The sequence below is a fragment of the Myotis myotis genome, unplaced genomic scaffold, assembly GCF_014108235.1.
Source record: "Myotis myotis isolate mMyoMyo1 unplaced genomic scaffold, mMyoMyo1.p scaffold_m19_p_7, whole genome shotgun sequence".
In the NCBI taxonomy this organism is placed as follows: domain Eukaryota; kingdom Metazoa; phylum Chordata; class Mammalia; order Chiroptera; family Vespertilionidae; genus Myotis; species Myotis myotis.
Genome location: NW_023416379.1, coordinates 76107838 through 76128062, shown reverse-complemented (window position 1 = coordinate 76128062; position 20225 = coordinate 76107838). Strand labels below are relative to the sequence as shown.

The window sequence follows — 20225 nt, the reverse complement described above, 5'->3', positions numbered from 1 at the left end:
GACAGAGTCTTAGGCTTAGAATTTAGAATTAAGTTTTAGAGATAATGTCTGCTTGCAATAAAGCTTCTGTACTTTTCACATGTCACCGTTTGCCCGTGGCTTCATTCTTCAAATCCATTGGCACAAGAACCCGGAGAAAGCAAATCACCCTGCTCAATAAAACAACCAGAATCACAATTTTTTGGTGAGTATCTGCCTTGTGCCAGGCACTGTATCAGGCACTGTACCAGGGGCTGGGCTGCACGGGCACATGGGGTCATCACTCTCAGTCTCATGTTGTTTGCAGACTTGCAGTAGAGACAGAAGGTACCACTGAGTGTTTAGCTGTGGGAAGGGCGTGGCTTTGTTGAGGAATGGAGAGCTAAACTGATACGGAAGGATGAAGTACAGCTGGCCAGGCCATGGAGGGCGGAACTCTTAGGAGAGATCTAGGTAGAAAGGCACTGGGGGCCACAGACAAAGGGGATATATTCCAGAGACTGTGGAAAGGGTTCCCAAGCTTTCCTGGTATTTAAACTTTAGCTCTTTCCATGCAGTTGCTATTTAAGGACTAGTGACCTTAGAAAAGCAAAACCAAGCCAAAGCTCAAACCAAACATTTGCATCTAAAGTGAACCAGGAATGAGATGAACTCACAATGAATGAAAATTTCATTCTCTCTGTCTCTTATTTTAATTGAGTTACAAACGAGTTAATACATTAAGAAAGAGTAGGTAGGAGGCTCTGAACCAACCTGAACTGGAACTAAACTACTAGTATATCCAGGCTTGTTTGGTGTGCAGCCAGAAGGGGCTAGATTAGTGCCAGAGTGATGGAGTTCATGGCATCGTGTTTGTATTGTGTTGTTTAAAGCTTGAGAGAAGAGGAGTAACAGGTTTCCAGAAGCGTTGGAGAGACTAGATCACTATATGGCAACAACCCCTGTGTTGAGGAGGAGATCGGCCTTGGTGAACTGCAAGTGTCTCTCCAACTCATTTTCCTAAAATGAGAACATTAGACTGTTCTCAGAAGTGAACAACAGTTGAACACAACTATTTTGTTATATCTGGAGGCTCTGAGCTGTGTTTTGATAACTCGCTTAAACTCAGAGTAGCTGATTAAAGAAAGTCCTTCCTCTCTGACCACAGGGAGGGACACAGGCCCAGGGGCCCAGCCCCTGCTGGCACTGGTGTGTCCTCTATTGGGGACACATGAGCCCTGCCTCAGGCTCGTCTCCCCATACTCGATAGCCTCATTTCCCTCTCTCAGAGCTTATTCAGAGCTTGAGGTCTTGTTTCATATATATATTAACCTATTTATTTAAATTTATTGGAGTGACATTGGTTAATAAGATTATATATAAAATGCATTCTTGGGACAAAAAAAAAGAGCACAGTTTCTAGACAAAGACTTGTATAAATTATCTTTTTGTAGTCATTAGAATTGATTTTGGAAAAAGGGTCTCTCTGAGTCTCTGTTTTTAAATCTGCTAAATGGAGATATTATAGAACAGTGATTTTCAACCTTTTCCATCACATGGCATACATAAACTAATTACTAACATTCTATGGCATATCAAAAATATGTTTTTTTGCCTATTTGACAAAAAATAGGTATCATATTGATTCATTCACACCAGTTGGCTGTTATTTATTATTATTATTATTATTATTATTATTATTATTACAATCTAAGGGAAAAGAGGTCCGTGTCCCTGACTGAATAGTCAGGTATCTCATGTTTTAAAAATTCTTGCAGCACACCTGTTGAAAATTGATGCTATAGAATAATTCATAGTGTTGCTATGAGGATGAAATGTGGTAAAAATGGAAAGAGCTGAAATAGTACTCTACACAATAAAGATTAGTTTTCTCTGCCTTACTTAGTACTACCTAGAACAGTGATGGCAAACCTTTTGAGCTCGGCGTGTCAGCATTTTGAAAAACCCTAACTTAACTCTCGTGCCGTGTCACATATAGAAATTTTTTGATATTTGCAACCATAGTAAAACAAAGACTTATATTTTTGATATTTATTTTATATATTTAAATGCCATTTAACAAAGAAAAATCAACCAAAAAAATGAGTTCGCGTGTCACCTCTGACATGCGTGTCATAGGTTCGCCATCACTGACCTAGAACAAGCTCCAATAAATGCCTTATCCCTTTTCTCATACTCAGCCAAATGCTGCGTCAAGAGTAGCCCAAGAGAAGGAAGAGGTTCCCCATGCACATGCTCATTCCTGTTCAGCAGAACTGGGTATTTGAGGTTGTGACTTAGAAAACTGTTCTTTATGCCTCCAATATCTATGACATACCAATGCATGTTTGAGAATTATAGCTGTGATTTTCTCTTCCCTGTTTGTGCTGAACACATATTAATTTATTTCATACTCTCATTTATGTGAATTCTCCAGCCCTTCTACCTACACACGGACCCACCATCTACACAGTCATGGGGGGAGTTGTGATGTACATACAACTGTTACAGTGATGCTCCCGGGTCACAATTAAATCATACAGAAGTGAAACCCTAGCTCAAGAGCCTGGCTCAATACACATTTAATTGGTCATGATGAGTATAAGTATCATGGACCAGTATGAGTATATGGACCAATAAACTTCTTCCCCAGAAATTTGGGTTTTGACTTTAGAGCATTAATTCCATCTCCTGTATAGGTGGCTGGATATTGAAAATAACGCTTTCAGAGATATTTTTCACAGTGGATATAGGTAAAAATGAAAATGTGACTTGAAAAAGTGAGAGTCAAAAGAAGGTAATGCATGAAGGGAAAGAGTGATGAGAGGGACTAATCTGAAGTCCTTCTAGCCTTGCAGCCCCTGGTTCCATTGATTCCCAAGGGCCACCTGCCTCCCTGCCTACATACGCTCTCCACGAACTCTCCCAATGAATGCATCTGTTTTTGCTTAATCTAGTTCTAGTTCAATTCTGTTATTTGTAACCAACAGAAGTTGAACTGACTGACACTGATATTAAAACTCATATCCTGCTAGTCTGGGTAGCCACTACAGCACTTTGATACAAATGAACCTTTCCCAAAGATTTTATTGCACAGAGATAGCCAGCAGCACTCTTTACTCCTAATAAGTATGTCAATGTTCAGATGATGTTCAGGTACAGGTGTTCCAATGCACTTTTAGCTTAACTTGGATTTTTAAAAGAGCGTGGGTCATTAGGTTTATTAGGTTCATTAGAGTGAGTTGGAATATTTTGTGGAAACTTCTGATAAAGTGTACCTTAAGAAAAATCTGGGTTTAAAGCAGAGAACTCTAAATAGGGTTTATGTACTATATCCTTAGGATCTATTTAAGCAACTTCAGTGTGTAAAAACCATAATGCTTTCATCATGTTAAAGAACTAGTTAGTATGTACACAGTTTCACAGTAATAACCAAAAAATCACAGATATGCAGAAGGAAACCAGTGTTGTACCACAGTAAAGGCATGAATTCTAGACTAAGTTGTCATAAGTTGATTTACAATTTTGCAACTTAGCAACTGTGACTTTGGACAATTTACTTAAACTCACTCTAAAATGGGAACATTTACATTAGTAATCTTCTAAGATGCTGTGAAGTAGTATATGTAAACAGTCTGAAGTAGTCTGGCTCACAGTAATAGCCCAAAACATGCTAGCTATTATTTTTATTGCAGCTATATAGCCTCAGCCATGTTTAGAAATTCTTATGTGCCTCAGTCCCTAATTAGAATCACTACCGGGAAGTTATTTATAATTCAAAGTTTAATTGATTTACTTATATATTTCTGTATGCTATTAACATTGTTTTTAAAATTATATCAGGTAATCTAAAAAAATTACCCTGTTAGACAGCATGGAGGGACCTGGAGAGTATCATGCTAAGTGAAATAAGCTAGTCATAGAAAGACAAGTATCACATGATCTCACTCAAATGTGGAATCTAATGAACAAAATAAACTGCTGAATAAAATAGATCCAGAGACATGGAACAGTCTGTGGAATCTCAGAGGGAAGGCTGAGGAGGGTGGGTGGGTGGGTTGGAAGAGATCAACCAAAGAACTTGTATGCATATATGCATAACCCATGGACACAGACAATAGGGTAGCAAAGGCCTGGAACAGAGGATGGGGACAGACTAGAAGGGGTCAATGGGGGGAGGGGGGAAGAGGACATATGTAATACTTTAAACAATATTTAATTAAAGTAAATAAAGAAAAATAAATAAATCATACTAATTTAAATTTTTATCTTTAGGAGTTTAAAGTCTGGTACAATAGTTGAAGATGAAAAAAAATAATAAACATAAAAAATAAGTACATGGCATATATACCACAAGTGCAAGTTAATGCTAAAAATCACAGTATATTTTCTATAGGTACAAGAGTCTAGCCTATTTTTCTGGCCCTATATACTAAAATATGTGAATTACTGGTGAAAATGAAGGATACTAGTATTCGAGAGAATGAATTTCAGCTGAAATTAAAAGAGAGTAGAGGCAAGAGTTTAAAGAGATAAACAGATGGGGCCTGTCAGGATAGGAGCAGCATCATAGTACTGGTAGATCTCAAGTAGGAGGTAAAGATACCCTGTCTTCCAACAAAAAAATGTTGGATCACCTGCCATGTGCTATGCACTATATTTGTCGCTGAATTTGCAAAGACGAAAAGAAATTCTTATTACTGACAGGAAACTTACACTCTGCAGAGGCAGATTCATGAATAAATGTCATGGGGGACAATTCTTTGCAAATATGAAACCCACACATTGTCATATCCTTCTTAAATGTGTTTCCTTGCAGCTCTCTCTCAACTCAAGCTGAGCCACCAGCTTCTGGCTCCAGGCAAGGAGAAGAAAGACATTGCTTAGAAAAGAGGCCACTTATTAGTCTTAAATGTTAAAGCTGACTTTCTTGACATTTCTAAGAGGTCAGTAGCTCTGAAGGAGGTGAGCGAGAAAATCATTTTCTTACTTGTTTTTTTCCTTCTTCAGCATATCAAAAGATAAGTGAAAGACTGAGGCGTAGACTATACCAGAAAGATCTCAGGATATTGGGGAAGGTGTAGAATGCTGGCTGTTGCCTTGAAGTTGGTGAGTAAAGAAGAAAGACAGATGTAGCATGGTGGAAGCTGAAGATCCCTGGAAGAATCCTAGCCTTCAGCTTATTGCTACATCAAATGGTACATAAGTGATTGGGTGGCTGTGGAGAGGTTCCCAGATCAACAGGAGGTTCTATTAACTCCAGACATATAGTAAGGGCTATGTTCAGAATAATAAAACAAACAAAAACAACAACACTGTATTCTGGGTTTTGACCCAGGGTGAAATAATTGGGATCACACATTTTTGTTTTTTAAATATGTTTTTATTTATTTCAGAGAGAGGAACGGAAAAGGAGAGAGAGAGATAGAAATACCAATGATGTGAGAGAATCATCAATCAGCTGGCTGCCTCCTGCACGCCCCCTCCTGAGTATCCAGTCCACAATCCTGGAATGTGCCCTGATTGGGAATAGAACTGTGACCTTTAGGTTTATGGGTCGACACTCAACCACTGAGCAACACTGGCTGGGTGAGACCACATGTTTTTATGATAGGTCCCTCTTGTCACCCCAAATATATTTTCATTGCAATTCTGAGAGTACTCATGCCGCACTTTGCAGGGGATTGTAATGCAGTTGGATAATAAGATTACATTGCTCTGAGTCTGATAAATTTTGCAGGAGGGAGGGTCTATTTGGAGTACCTGTTGCAGACTTGATGAGAGGGCTTCTTTGTAGATTTGCTGTTCTTTGTTTACATGATGAGCTGTTCAAGTCCCTAAGGATAAGTAAGAATTACTCAGGCAAAATTAGGGAGGTGGGATTGCAATCCAGGCCGCAGACACCATCTGAGTAAAGGTCTAGATTGAAGAAAGGACAATTTGGAGTGAGTGCTGGGAGTGTTTCAAATCCCGGCAGCATGGAGTTTGAGGACTATTACAGATTCCCCAGGAAACAGACTCTAGGACACAGATGTCCATGTAGGAGGTTATGGAGCTGTGACAACATCTGTCAGGGCATGACTGTGCTGCACATCCCAGGCTGACTGTGCTGGAACTGGGATGTTGTTTACATTGGTCACAAATTGAAACAAGGAGAGGGTTTTTGTGTTCTCTCCTGACCTTGGATAAATGTGGCCCCAGGGGTGAAAGAACAGCCATGGCTGAGGCAGCTTCCTTTGCTTGGAGGCGATTCCTGGAAAAGGGTTTCAGCTGTGAGCTATCAGCTATAAGCAGTTCGCTGGCTGGACAACAAACAAGTGCCTCAGACTTGAAGGAGGATCTGGGTGGCAAGACACAGCTTCCACTACAAGGTGCACGTTGGAAGGTTGAAGTTAGAGAAGTAAGCACATACCAGATAATACAGGGTCTTGTAAATCATATTTACAGGTTTGGGCATTTGAAACAAAACAGCCATGGGGAGCTACTGAAGGGTTTTAAACCGGAGGTTAAATCAATACAATCGTGTTTGTATTTTAGAAACATCACTATGGCTGCCGTGCAGAGCATTGATTTGAGAGGATCCTGGCAACAGGGAGACCTGTGAGAAAATCATTGCTGCCATTGAAGACATCTGATGGAGTTTGCATTTAAGTGGAGGTGGGAATAAAAAAGTGAATTGATTACACACACACAGAGAAAGCAGGATTAACGGTATCTCCTTATTAACTGATCGAACGTGGGGTGTCAGAGAAAGATGGGTGAAGCCACAGTTTTGGCCTGAGAATCTGAAAAATTGGAAATTGGGACAAAGAGAAGGTTATGTAGTTTTCACTTCCTAGCTCTTCTTTCTGGCACTTGGACAGTTGGACTTGGCGTCACACTTGCCCAGGGGAGAGCATGTAACTATTTCACCCAGCTTTTCAAGCCCCTCCCACCAGGCAACTCTCAATTTCTTCTCTGTATCTATGAGTCTGTTTCGGTTTCGTTTGTTCGATTATTTTGTTCTTTGGATTCCACATATGAGTAAAGCGGTATGGTTTTCGTCTTTCTGTGACTGGCTTATTTCACTTAGGTGACGTCCTCTAGGTCCATCCATGTTGTTGCAAATGGTGGGATTTCATTCTTTTTTACAGCTGCATAGTATTTCATTGTATATGAATATACCACTGTTCCTTTAAACAACAAATGTAAATGAAAGTCACGTGCGTTAATTCTGGGACAAAGCAATGGAAACCTCAGTGCCGTTCTCTAGTCCAGTGGTTCTCAACCTTGGCTGCACATTAGAATCACCTGGGAATCTTTTTAAAATCCTGATTTCTGGGCCTCATCCTCCAGAAATTCTGTTTCTTTGTTATGGGGTGGGGCAGCAACATTAGTAATGAAGAAACAGAATTTCCGGAGGATGAGGCCCAGAAATCAGGATTTTAAAAATGGTCGGCAAACTCATTAGTCAACAGAGCCAACTATCAACATACTTCTTCAAAATAGACTCGCCCAGGCCGAAAACCGACTTCTGCGCATGGGCCACGAAGTTTCAATCGCACTGTACGTGCACCCGCAGGTGGTATTTTGTGGAAGAGCCACACTCAAGAGGCCAAAAAGCCGCATGTGGCTCACGAGCCGCAGTTTGCCGACCACGGCACTAGTCTTTTTCTTCCTCTTTGGCAAGTAGCAGGGTGGCCACACTTTGAGATAATAGAGCTGCAGAATGCAAACAGCTGAGCGCCACGTGTCACGCTGGAGCACAGGAGCTTTAGATCATTGCCCAGTCGAGGGGAGGACTGTGTGTGAGCTGATCCTAAACTTTATATTTTATGCTTTGAGACTTGGGGGCTGTTTGTTCTCACAGAATAAGGCTAGCCTACCCTGACATAGAAAAAAATTGTGGTGTGTATGTGTGGCTGGAGGCAAAAAGAGAGGGGAGTGGGAAGGCAGAATGTGAACTTGGTTTTAGAAATGTTTAGCTCAAGGTGACTGAGAGAGATTTAAGTGGAGACGTTCAGTACACAGTTAAAATGTGGGTGAGGAATTTGAAGCAGACTCTAGATTGAGGATATAGATTTTGAAAGGCATTGTAGCCAATAAATGAAGCCATGTGAGGGATGAGATTTCTAAACACTCTGATCTAAAGTGACCTGAGCATATTATTTTCCTGGTAATGGTCTTTCTGGGTACACTTTAGAAAGCGGTAGAATTCCAGAAAGCTTTGCTCTTTTCTTTTAAAATTGCATTTACAAATAGGTTAATCTCAATATCACCATACATTAAACCTATTCTCCCCTTTCCCTACTTCACGAAACTGTGGGCACAGGGTGCCCTGCTTGAATGCAGGTAGAAGTGCCAACCTCAACCTCAGAGAAGAGCAGATAAGTCAAACAATTATTACAAAAACTCCACAACCTGTTTCTATATCCCTTGAAGTAAAGTCTCAGACTTAAACTAAGAGTTGTTTTGAAACCTTAAAGGGAACGTTTGGTTACAAAAATGTAAAATAAATACCAAAACATTATTGTTGACAGTTATAAAGTATTCTGAATGTTGGCACTTTGACACAGAAGCTCTGAGAGCTATTTGCTAAGGTAAAGTTTATATCATTGATGTAATGCTGCAGATTGTATTGCTTTGGGTGACAGGAATAGCACCAAACACGGGATCTGACATGAATTCAGCCTGCACTGTGTTTGAACTGCACTGTTGCCTATTTCTCCTTCAGATGTGTGTTTGTGGTCGTTAATGCCTAAACTGACCCTGAGTTTAGCAGCCAAAATATACAGGCATGAGATTTACACCATGTCACAAGAGAGGCAGAAACGAGGTCTAAGCTGTTGACATCCTTCACATAGAAACCTGCATGTAAGAAAATAGGCCAAACTGGTATATTTATTACCATTTCACTTATAAACTAAGTCATGGAAAGTTTGCGACCTCTGCGGGTAAAAGGAATACACCAAAAACAAAAGGATCAAAGACAGAGCCCAAGTTTGGTTCTCTCTGATCCCACCTCCCATACAGGCGTACCTTGTGTTTTGCCCTTTGCTTTATTAAACTTCACAGGTGTTGTGTTTTCTACAAATTGAAAGCAAGACCTTTCACCAGCAAAAAGATTATGACTCGCTTTATTATAATAATGGTTTCATTAGGTGGTTTGGAACTGAGCCCATGATATCTCTGTGGTATGCCGTACTTTCTTTTATTGACATCACTGTTTTAAGTGACATAATTTCAGGTGTGTTTTATATCTCTCTATATTGTGTAAGCAGGGATGTGTACCTCTCTTTTTTACTTTCTTTCTTCCTTCCTCCCTCCCTCCCTCTCTCCCTCCCTCCTTTCCTTCCTTCCTTCCTTCCTTCCTTCCTTCCTTCCTTCCTTCCTTCCTTCCTTCCTTCCTTCCTTCCTTCACCTTAGAGCTTTGAAACATTTTAGAAAGAGTTGTTAGTCTTCATTTCCCTTTTCTTTGTTTGTGATAATGGGAACATTTCCACTGTCTGTCTTCTGGTGTTCACTAGAGCAGCTGCTGAAAATCACTCAGCTTTTCCAGTCAGCTGCAGTTCCTGCCTCATGGTGGGGAGGAAAGGACCCGCCACATACCACCTTGTAATAATGCATCAGAAAGTGCCTATTTGTGATGAGAAGCAAGGAAGCCTGTCCTTGTCTGTAACCACCATCCCTCCCTCAAAACACATGCATCCTTCTCACCCAGTGTTTCATCTCATTTCCTCATTTTATTCTGATTCAACAGCATCTTTTTTGAATGGGTTATTATCACCATCTCTGTTCGTAAATGGGATCTGACTACCCTGAGGATCCCCATGAATGAATACAAACTCTCTCTTATTCTACAAAGGGAAGAAATATGATTGCTGAATATTAATAGTCCACTAGAGATTAGAATTTAAGGTTAGACAAGATCTTAATAATGCATTTATTATCCAAAGGTGAGGTAGGAAAGGGAGAAACAATGCAAGGAAAGAAATTAGAGAGAAACTAATATATATTTAGTGCTTATTATATCAGAGACAGAAGTTTTTCTACTTTTAAATTTTCAGTTTATGGGCTGTAACTATGTGAACAAGGTTATACTTCAATTAAAAGAGCCCACCACCAAAAGATGGAGTAAAATTAGGTCATTTTAGTCATTATGTTTCTTGAGTCATAGACAGGAAGACATCCATCCATGTGTTACTTTTGAGCTAATTTATGGTCATCATTAACTCCATCATAGTAGGTAAGTGCAAAAAATGTGCTAAAAAGGAAATACATAATGAGATGGAAAGTAGAGATAATTTTTATAATTTAAGAGTGATAAAGAAATGAATGAGTATTACATAAGTAGAAGGTATGACTCATTTTTTTTTGGTACGAATAATCCAAAGGACCTATCACAAATCATGAAATACTTGAAAGCCCTGTGTCTGTATCATTGAAATTAATGGGCAAGAGGTGAGAAAAAGTGATTATAAAAAATGAAATAGTTTTTGAGTGTGTGGTTCCAGCAGTTGTATTTAGCCTGACTCTCTTGCATACAGTACCAATGAAATAATTTTGATGGGTAAGACTTGCAAACTGGCTTGCTTTTATTTTTTTATAATTTTTAATTCCCAGGTTCTTCTGATCTATAGCCAGTGTGTGAACCACTGGGTTAGGAGTTCAGAAGTGAGACTGTGGGTTTGTAACTGAAAGAACTTTTAAACATTGAGTGTGTTGGTGCTGTGGATTTAGGATGGTTGCCCCACTCTCGTGGAGATTCCACAGGCTCAAAACCCCTTAAAATTTTTGCACATTAAAAACAGTGATAAAATAGTAAATGCTATTGTCATGTGCTGAGTTCCCTTTCCCCTTTTGTAGAGATCATTGAGAAAGTGGCTGTCTCATTCACACATTTTTATATAGATAAAATAGTCATATTTTGGAAAAGACCACTACTTAAATCTAAATCAGCAGAGAGGATAAGATTCTCTTTAGTTTTAAGTCACTTAAGGGAAAATGCGCCTAGGACCACAAGCTAAGACCTTGGAGTTCCTTTGGATTTTAAACACATTGACGTTGATAATCCTTTTGCAAACGAATCCTTTGCAAGTAAAGAAACTTCTGTGTGGTTCCAGTACTTTCTCATAGATTATTTTATTTAATCCTCAAAGCAACTCTATAAAGTTGGTGTTATATTTTCTATTTTGATATTTGAGTTAACTAAGCCTATAAGAAGATAAGCTGACCAATGCCACAGTAAGGAATTTCAATCTGATTTTGATTTGAATCTAAAGCTAAAAATAATTATCATGTATCATAACATCTCTCATAAAACAAATATACGAGGGACAGATGTACTTTATAGAAAAAATAATAAACTTTCAGTTAATAAACCTCAGGGTCAATGAGGATCTAAAATAACATTCTTTTTAAAAAATTTTTTTAAATATTTTTATTGATTTCAGAGAGGAAGGAAGAGGAAGAGAGAGATAGAAACATCCATGATGAGAGAGAATCATGGATTGGCTGCCTTCTGCAAGTACCCCACTGAGGTTCAAGCCCACAACCCGAGCATGTGGCCTTGACCAGAATCGAAACTGGGACCTTTTAGTTTGCAGGCTGACACTCTATTCGCTGAGCCAAACCAGCTAGGGCTAAAATAACATTCTTTGCAAACACATTTAGACTATTCAAATATCTTAAAGAGTCATGCTTCAGCCATGGATGGTGATGGGTAGTATCATTCACTCCCATGGTTTTTACTATTAACTGTGTGTTGACATTCATACCCACACTCTATCAAAGATGGAAACCAACTTCTCATTAGTCATTTCCAACTGGATACCCACCAGAAAACCAAACAAGAGATTATAGATTGAGCTAAACTTTTTCCTAAACTGCTTCTCCTATGTAGCTAAGTCTACTATTTAGTCACTTGTAAGTAATCTGGAACTCACCCTAGGCAACCCCTATTCTCAACATGATGGGAGAAGAGCAGATCCCCAAAGGAAAGTTTATGCTGTTACTTAAAACAAAAATTGTTGGGTGAGCAAACCAACAACTGACTCATATTTATTTTAGAATTTATAGTCTTTATTTAAATGTCCTTGTCACTCAAGTTCCAAAAATAATATGGCCTCTCTCTGTTCTCAGTCTAGAAATTCTGTCTACTTTACATGGCAAAAACCTAAGTATTCTTTAAGACCCAATGGAAATGTCATTTCTTAACATTGCCTTTCCTAATTCCACCAGGAAAGATTGGCCACTACGTCCTTTATGCCCTCATTAAATCCCCTACCTGTCCCTGTAATAACTGATTTCCTTACAAGTTGGCTTCCCTGGTTAAACTGGGTTGTTTTTTAAGCACTTATATAGGTTTATTAACCTGTGCATCCACTGAATATAGTAGTAGTGCCTAGAATACATTTGAAGTTCAACATATATTTACTTTGAGTAAAAAACTGTTAGAAATGCACAAAGAGAATGAGATGTCAGGCCTATTTCTTATTTTCAAGCACTTCTTGTGAAATAAAGTATTAATTAAAATTTTTATTACCTCTAGCAGCAGTTCTCAACCTGTGGGTCGCGACTATCGGAAAACACATATAGCATATCAGATATTTACATTACAATTCATAACAGTAGCAAAATTATAGTTATGAAGTAGCAATGAAAATAATTTTATGGTTGGGGGTCACCACAACATGAGGAACTGTATTAAAGGGTCACGGCTTTAGGAAGGTTGAGAACCACTGCTCTAGAGGTAGTTTTTTGCATTTCTCATTGTCTCCTGTTTAAATACATTGAAATCAGAAGTTTGATGTGAAAGAAACTATATTCTAACTTAGAAGGACAACTTTTTCTTATAAAAACTATTTCTGTTAGCTTTTTCTCTAATGCAATCTTTTACTATATGTGCCCTTGGCCTTCACTTATGCTCCTTTATATTTTCTTTTCTTTTTTTCTGTGGGTAGGAGAGTTTCTTTTTGGGTCTTATCATTATGAGGCTTGAAAGCCCTTCCCCTGTCTACAACAAGGCAAATAATTGGAAACATAGCTTCTGTAGGAGGCCTTTGAACCAAAATAGAGGCCCAATGGGAAGGAAAATGAGACCTTTGTCAGGGTTTCTCTCTCTGTGTCTCTCTTCCTTTCAGGTTTAAATGCATACACTCTCTTGGGCCATTAGAGGTTTTCTTTAGTGTTTGGTGGTTTAAACCAAATATTCCCTCTGGGCGTTTTAATCTGCAAATGCACAGTGCATAAATCACTGTGCCCCACAATTCTATACTGGAGAAAAAAATGGAAAAAGTTGTTAACATTGCCATTGCAAAAAAGGGAAAAAAACAAGGGGAAAGTAAATCCAAAGTACTTGTTTAATTACCGTGCAAAGTTGCTGAAAGCCTGGACCTGAGCCCAGCATCCTGAGCTATTGTCAGTTGAGGAGCTATTGTAAGGTCCTCTTTATCATTTTATGGATTGGCTATGTTCTTAATTTTTTTTCCAATTTTCTCAGCAATGACTAATTAGAGGCCAAATATGCATAAACTGGTAAGCTTCTACAGAAAAGTGGAGTTTCACTTGAATGTTTAAAAAATTTCACAAACAATCCATGTACAACCCTGTGATCCTGACCTAAATCTCCACCTCCTTCTAATTTCTCTCCACCTTGGAATCACTGGGTTGGAAAGGGATCTGGAGAGAGTATTCACATCATGGCTAAATCCAGGCTTTAGTCAATAGAACCAGGTGGACATTTATACAGAAAGCAGGATGGGGCAGGGAAATGTGCACCATGCTTGGAATCACACATTCAGTTACTGGCTGTGTGACCTTGCATAGTCATTTGAGTCTCAGCCCTGCATCTGTAAAAACTAAAACAGGGACAATAATAATTTTGTCATCATAGACTATTGCAAGGATCAAAAGAGATTATTACACTTTAACACACAATATGTATTGTGTATTGTATTGCTATGTATATATGTATATATATACACTAATTATAATGTGCAAAATCCTCCAGTCTCCCTCAGCAGCTTAATCCAAAGACAACTGCACCTTGTAGTCAGAAGTTTTCTTTATATCTTATTGAAATCCCTTATTCTAAGATTTGAATTAATCCCGTCGAGTAGTAATAAGAAGGTAGGTTTGTATAATTTCTTGATGCCCCAATGTGTGAAGAAAGAGCATTTCATTTTTGGCAAGTCTCCCTTGTACTTTTCTTACCATCCTTACCAGTCTTCACCAGTCCTCATCACTCATGGGGCATCCTAGACTTCCTATCAAAGTAAAGATATCAAGCCCTGAACCCTGAAAGGTGAGATAATATTACTTCAGTTCACCAAATACCACTTACTACCATAGGAATAAACTCCATAATTCAGAGGAATAAATCTCCAATGACAGAACTTAAGCCAATAAGATAAAATGTTTCTTAAGCCCACATTTTTGTTATGTCTCTCTATGGTCCCTCTTCCTTTTCAAGTTTATATTTTGCCTATTTAAACTTTCAATTATAAACATGATTAAAATTTCTAGTGTGCAGTAATTTTTGTAGCGTCTAGCTAAATAGTGTAAGGAAATTATTTGATTGACTTCACTCTCCCCACCCCCGCAAAGCCCAGAAAGCTGCTGATTGCCTGCACTGTTTTGTTGTTGTTTATGTGTTGTTGTTTTTTTGTGAGATAGAGGTTGTAAAAATCCCAAGAAGAAGGAATGTGAAACTTTTCTTCTCATCTAAAATGCACCTCATCCAAAGAGAATCAAGGTGTGGCATGGTGGACTCTAACCTTTGAGTCATACATACACTCCACCCCAAATTTTTAAAAGGTCACCCTTAGTTTATATCTACTATTGTCATTGGTTGACATCTCAAAGCAAAAATTTAATGGAAGTCCATGTGATCAAACTTTATTTAAATCCAATTGCAAGTAAATGTGTTATTTTCATTTGTTTCTGATTTTCTCTTCTTTAAAAAATTTTGTAACAAGTGTAAATAAGAGTTTATCAACAGTGTCATTAACAATTTTGGCCAGATAATTCTTTGTTGTGGGTTGTGCCCTGCACATTCTGAGATGTTTAGCAGCATCCCTAGCCTCTATGTACCAGAAGCTCATGGAACCTCTGTAGTTAGCACAGTAAAAACTATCTCCAGACATTGCTAAACTTCTCCTGGGATGCAAAAATCTCCGCTGTTGAAAAGCACTGGTCTAAAGGAATACATTAGTAGAAATACTTGTGTCAATATGTCACTTTCAATGTGAAGTTCCTTTGCAGGAGTATTTTAAAGCTTTTGTCAATTTAGAGAAGAGGTATTAGGTAAAGTGGGGTATTGTAATCAGTAGATAACACATAGCAGACAATGATAAATTGCAGTATTTAACTGTGGGCTGTAAACAAATAAATTAGGGCACCACTAGTAATTCCTCTGCCTTATGGAACTCCTACTCTTACCTCAGAATGAGGGCTACCTATGTGAGGATATCAGAGATAACTCACTCATCTCAGGGTCTGAAGAGTGGCGGTACTTATACACCTCTTCCTCCAGGCATCTTATAAAGGCTGCTTCTGGCCTAGAGGGAGGGTGTTAATTCTTTAGCACTTCTAGTTTGTTATGTAGTGGGGTGGGGCGAGAACTGGGCTCTGCTCAATCACTCATAAAGTTGGAATTTTAGCTAGCTTTGTTCGAAAATAGTAAGGATGGTGGGAATATGGGCAGGGTGACAATGGTGTCTGCTATAATCCTACTATCAAACTAAAGGACTTGCATGAGAGAGTTTGAAGATGAATAAGAACCAAGAGACAAGCAACAGAATAGCATAAATGGTCACAGACTAAGCATCCTAAGTGGAAGAATTGCTTAAAAGCAGGATGACGCCTCATCTTCTGAGCCTAGAAGGAGGCTGCAAATATAGATAGGTTTATGGCTTCTTTGTTTTCTTTGTAACCTCTGAAAGAAGGTCATCCCTAGAAAGTGATGATCTCTAGTTACTTAGGAAAGCAAAGTCTGTAACAGTCATAAGGAAAATGGGAGACAAGTAGCATTTAAGAGCTTAATTGAGATAAAAATCCAAAAATGTGTGGTGGCACCAAATCTGTGGGCTGGTGGGTCATCAACAGTACTCAGTAGATGTAATACCGGGGCAGGAAGTGAAAATTGCAAATTCATCCATTGATTGGATTAATGTGTACTGAATGATAAATATGCCTCAGGCTCTGCGTGCTGCAGAAATAAAACAGACAAACTTTAAATAGACATAATTCTATGATTTGTAGACCTTACATTCTGGAGGGAAAAAGTAAATAAGATCAATGAATAAAATCTATAACAATAAAAGGGTAATATGCTAATTAAACCAGAAATCCTTCCTTCCGGACAAAGCCACTGCAGGCAGGGGCCACAGCAGAGGCAGCAGAGGCCCTTGGCTTCGGTGGTGGGTGGGGGTCGGGGCCAGGGCCCTTGCATGAATTTCGTGCATTGGGCCTTTAGTTATAGTATATTAGTCATAAGCGCAGAGAATGGGGTAGGGAGTGCTGGAGCTGGAGAGGGGTGTCATTGTAGATAGGGAGTATAGGCACGACCTCTCTGAGAAGGTGTAGTTTAAAATAACACTTGAAAGAGATATTGAACCATGTGGATATCTGGGATGCGTGATCCAGGCATAGGGCACAGCAAGCGCAAAGGTCTTAAGACAGGCATGTGCCTGACGTGTTGAGGAATGGAAAGAAGACTAGTGGCAATATGGGTAAGGGCTAAAGTGGTTTAAATTAAGGTCAGGGAGATAACAAGGTTGGAGGTCCACTTTGTATAAGGTCTTGTGGCCCATAGCTTTTAGGTTGCTTCAGTGCTAGGTAAATTTGAGGGAAGATGAGGTGTGAGAAGTAGGGAGGGAATGGACTGAGAATGTTGGTGAAAACATATTTTAAATGACCATTGAGATGGGAAGAAAAAGGGTCCAAGAATAAACAGATATTTGGGAGCCTTATCAAGGAAGGGAAGAGAATCAGGAATGAATGAAAGCATAGAAGGCAAAGGAGGAAAACATTTCTAGGTGGACAATGTACATACTAATGATAACTGTCAGTTATCTAGTATGCGGGATATGCTGTAAGTGCCGTGTAAATGATTTCATTTTAACTTCATTCACCTGATGTGGTAATAAATGTATTCTCCAAATTTTGTAGATGAGAAAATTGAGGCCTAGAGTGACTGAGCCACTTCCAGTGGTAAAATGAGGATTTGAACTCCATTAGTCTAATTTAGGCTCCTGTTCTTAACCAGTTGTTATGCAGACTAAGTGCTGCACAAGATCCATGTATGATAAAGATGGACACATGCTTATGGGAACTGGGTGTTGAGAGGTCATTGGCGAATGTAGGTGGGAATGTAAATAGCACTTTGCTGTAGTTTAGTGATTCCCAGTGCATGACAAGGAAGTGGAGGCAACAGCTTTTGGAGAGACAGGGCGACTATGGAAAGTGACACCAAGATGATGTAAAATTAAAACAACAAAAAAAGATAAAAAAGGAAAGTGCCAGAAGAAAGTACAGCAATTAAGATAAAAGTGTGAGCCCAATAATTTATGAAACAAAGTCAGGGAACAAGTTTGAAGAGTTGGAATTATGAATTAGCCTTGAAGGGGAAAACCCTGGTTTTATAGGAAAATAACTGAGGACAGGGAAGCAAATTGTGAATCCCGAGTCATAAAGCCAATTAAACAGTGGCTCGGGGACCAGAGTCCAAGTTTTCTGATTGTCAAGACAAGCCCTTTCCACTAGACCATCCAACCACTCTTGCTGAATCATCGTCTGCTGGTTACTTATCCCCAATCCAAAAGGAGTTATTGTAGTTAATGAATAAATGCAGAGTAGCAAAACCCACTGTACATGAGCAGCTCTACAGAAGCACTAAGGACATCTTGACCTTTGAGTTTTCTTCACAATTCCCTCCCCCTGCAGCTCCTTAGGACAGAGTACTGACTTTCCGTAACTATAACTGCCTTCCAGATACTGCAGGTTCCCATATTGATGCCAAGTAGGGACTCCGGTGGAGAGAACTGTCACCCTCAGGGAATTTCTAGCTGAATTAGGTTCCACTAAGCCTTGAAATCAAAATGTTTCTGGTAGGTAAATGGAGCACAGATGGGAAATCAAACCAGTGTGTGACTGGGCATGATTTAGAGCAACTGTTATTGATATGACAGATCCTAGCGGGCAACCTCCTGAGAGCCTGATTTTTCATTGCAGTGCAAGTAGGTAAAATGAATAATTGTGTTTTTGACTTTTGAAATTTTCTACATCTTGACAGTGGTTATTGCAGCCATAATTTGGGCCATGCATATTCTAGAGAGGTCTTTGATTTAGGAATTTAGCTTTTTTGGAAAACAAGCAATAGTCAATATTTCATCTATGTATTTATTTTTTTGGTGATGAACATTTTTTACATGATATGAAATATAAATTTTTAACTTTAGAGGAATTACAATGGTCTGTTTCTAACACATTATCTTGGGTAAACATTTAAATTCTTGATTAATGTTTAACTACAAGAAGTATACTCAGTTCAAGTGAAGGATCAGTACCAGGATTCAGGCTGAGTTGTCTTTATGAGAATTCAGGCTCCAAGGAGAAACCCCAAGAAGTTGTATACTGGATATAACAGAAAGTGGGAGCCCTACCTGACCTGTGGAGAATGTGGACCGGGTATAGGATCTTAATCGTCTCTTCTCTTCTTACAGAAATTTGGATGGAGAAACAGTACGTATCTCAAAGACAAGTGGACCCAGGAGCAGATTTCACAAGGAATCACACCGTTTTGGAAGGTACTCGATTCAAAAGAGCCATTTTCAAAGGGCAGTACTGTAGAAGTTTTGGTTGTTGTGAAGACAGAGATGACGACTGTGTCACTCAGTTCTATGAGGCGAATGCACTGTGTTACTGTGATAAATTCTGTGAAAGGGACACTTCTGATTGCTGTCCTGATTACAAGTCATTTTGCCATGAAGAGAAAGAATGGCCTCCTCACACAAAGCCTTGGTATCCAGAAGGTAGGCTTTGGTAATATGTTTAAGCATTCTACTAGTTCGTAACAAGATCTGTCAAACTGTCTCTTTCTCTTCTCCTCCCTCCTTCCTTCCCTCCCTTCTTTCCTTCTTTAAGATAAAATAGAAATGAATATTGTGATCACCAGAATAAGTTTCTTTGGATTGTTAAAATGTTTTGGTTTATATGTGGGGTATATGAACCATACTAACACCTTCAAGAAAGTTTCTGGTGTGACGGTCATGAATGCTAGTCTGAATCCTGTTTGAACACACATTCAACTTATATAAGAGTTATTGCAAACTCTTTTTTCTTTCTTTGTAAAATGTATTTTCAACAGGACTCTCAAGATTTCTTGAAGGTAACCTCTTAGAGAATCTCATGAAAGTCACATAATCATCTGCAGATTCATGTACTATTTTACTTACTATTTTATGGGATTAATGGACCTCCTACCATTAGAATCTGTGGTATTTCATTGCCTTTAAAACCAGTACAAAAGCAAAATAAAGTTAGCCACCCACACTTCCTAATACCAAGTAGATTGTTCATGTATATTTTTGTTTGTCAATTGTTCATGTATATTTTTGTTTTGTCAATCTGGGACTTTTAAACTATTAAAAACCAATGAAGGCTACATATAAGGTAATTGTAACAGTCTAAGATTGAATGGATAAATATACATAATTCATAATGAGAATGATGGTATTTGCTCTATTGGTCTAATTATAAGAGAATGCCTATAGATTTTGAACAACCAATATATTCAAAGTTTGCAACAAAATCCAAAATGTCTACTATGAGACATATATGAAGTGCTATTTCTCTGTCACTCATCTTGTCAGATCTCAGCAGGAATGCAGGTTTAATCAGAGTTCTGTTCTATTACTATGAATGGTTATGGTGGCTAGAAACTAGAAGAAAATGTAGTATCAACTAGAATTTGGTATCCTTTAGAATCAAGATGCTGTGGGCTTCACTCTCCATGTTATGTTGTTTCTAAAAATTGAGGAAATACTCCTTAAAAACATCTGCATTATGTTAAAATTTCCACAAAATTGTCATTTACCCCAAGCCTTTGCCTTTATCAGCAAACAGTTCAGCAAACATTTATTTAACCCTAAAAAGTGGCAGATACTCTACTAGGAATAGGAGACTAAGTTATACATCAAAAATTATTCATTGAATATCCCCACTGTGCCAGCAATGACACTTAGTTCTGGAGCAACAATGGGGAAGAAAAAAGGCAAGATCTTATT

At 38.7% G+C, this 20225-nt stretch overlaps 1 protein-coding gene across 2 annotated transcripts in view; it reads left to right on the top strand.

Moving 5' to 3' along the window:
• The first annotated feature begins 18511 nt into the window (after nt 1-18511).
• TINAG (tubulointerstitial nephritis antigen) overlaps nt 18512-20225 on the top strand; it is a 73186-nt gene continuing 71472 nt past the window's right edge. Inside the window, exon 1 of one of the 2 annotated variants that reach the window (XM_036318363.1) lies at nt 18512-18746. In XM_036318363.1, coding sequence (XP_036174256.1) covers nt 18617-18746 — 130 coding nt within the window. In that variant the 5' untranslated portion in view covers nt 18512-18616. Of the gene's footprint in view, nt 18972-20225 lie in introns of both variants that reach the window. The other variant, XM_036318362.1, reaches the window with a different exon arrangement.